The 676-nt window shown below is 33.0% G+C and overlaps 1 protein-coding gene across 1 annotated transcript; it reads left to right on the forward strand.

Annotated features, from left to right (window-relative positions):
* The first annotated feature begins 6 nt into the window (after positions 1-6).
* LOC106751495 (small subunit processome component 20 homolog) lies at positions 7-591 on the forward strand. Its single transcript, XM_014632392.1, has 2 exons — positions 7-174; positions 291-591. Exons 1-2 carry the CDS (start codon positions 43-45, stop codon positions 555-557), a joined length of 399 nt encoding a protein of 132 aa, XP_014487878.1. The 5' UTR covers positions 7-42; the 3' UTR covers positions 558-591.
* The last annotated feature ends 85 nt before the right edge of the window (positions 592-676 follow it).

Consider the following 676-nt stretch of genomic DNA (forward strand, 5'->3'; position numbering starts at 1 on the left):
CACGTTAGATTGCAGTCGCGCTCCGTGTTTTACTCGTATTTGATGGAATATCCAATTGGCAAGCATTTGGACAGGCACATATCATTTTATCTAACTCAGCTAAGTTACGAGATGCAGCCTGGCAGATTGAGCGCATTGGAAATGATGCACACCATAATCACGGGTTTCCCATTAGTGAGTATTATTCTATATTTCCTTCACATTGCTTCCAACTAGAATAAGAATACATATATTATTAAATTTTAACTCAACATCTGACTTATTAAACGCATAAATTTGAAACATTGCAGAAAACTTTAATCGCAAGATCAGGATATATATTTCTGATGGCCGGTGTAAGATTGATAAACGATGATGATCCGACTTGCCGTAAGCTTTGTGCAAAATGCATAAAAGAAATGATTAACCGGATGCCCTCCAACGAGAAAAACAAACTGTTCGAGATAGTTATTGAATGGTTAAAAGATGACAAGGTAATTACTGATTATCGTGAATCTTTAAATAATGAGCTCTTTCCTTCGAATCAGTCTCAACGAAGAAGCGAGTCTTTTTTATAGAAACATAAAACAGCATGAAATACTAACAATTTGTAAAAATTCATTTAAGTACACTTATTTGTGCTTTAAATGATTTGTTTTTTATTAATATACATGACATAAATTATTATGAAACTTAA

This window comes from Dinoponera quadriceps, unplaced genomic scaffold, assembly GCF_001313825.1.
Source record: "Dinoponera quadriceps isolate SergipeBrazil2010 unplaced genomic scaffold, ASM131382v1 C3871441, whole genome shotgun sequence".
Classification (NCBI taxonomy): domain Eukaryota; kingdom Metazoa; phylum Arthropoda; class Insecta; order Hymenoptera; family Formicidae; genus Dinoponera; species Dinoponera quadriceps.

What these genes read in the sequence shown, in the direction of transcription:
- LOC106751495 (XM_014632392.1), top strand. Translation starts at nt 43, where the DNA reads ATGGAATATCCAATTGGCAAGCATTTGGACAGGCACATATCATTTTAT. An exon ending in TAATCACGGGTTTCCCATTA is followed by an intron (nt 175 to 290) that starts GTGAGTATTATT and finishes GAAACATTGCAG; the next exon opens with AAAACTTTAATCGCAAGATC.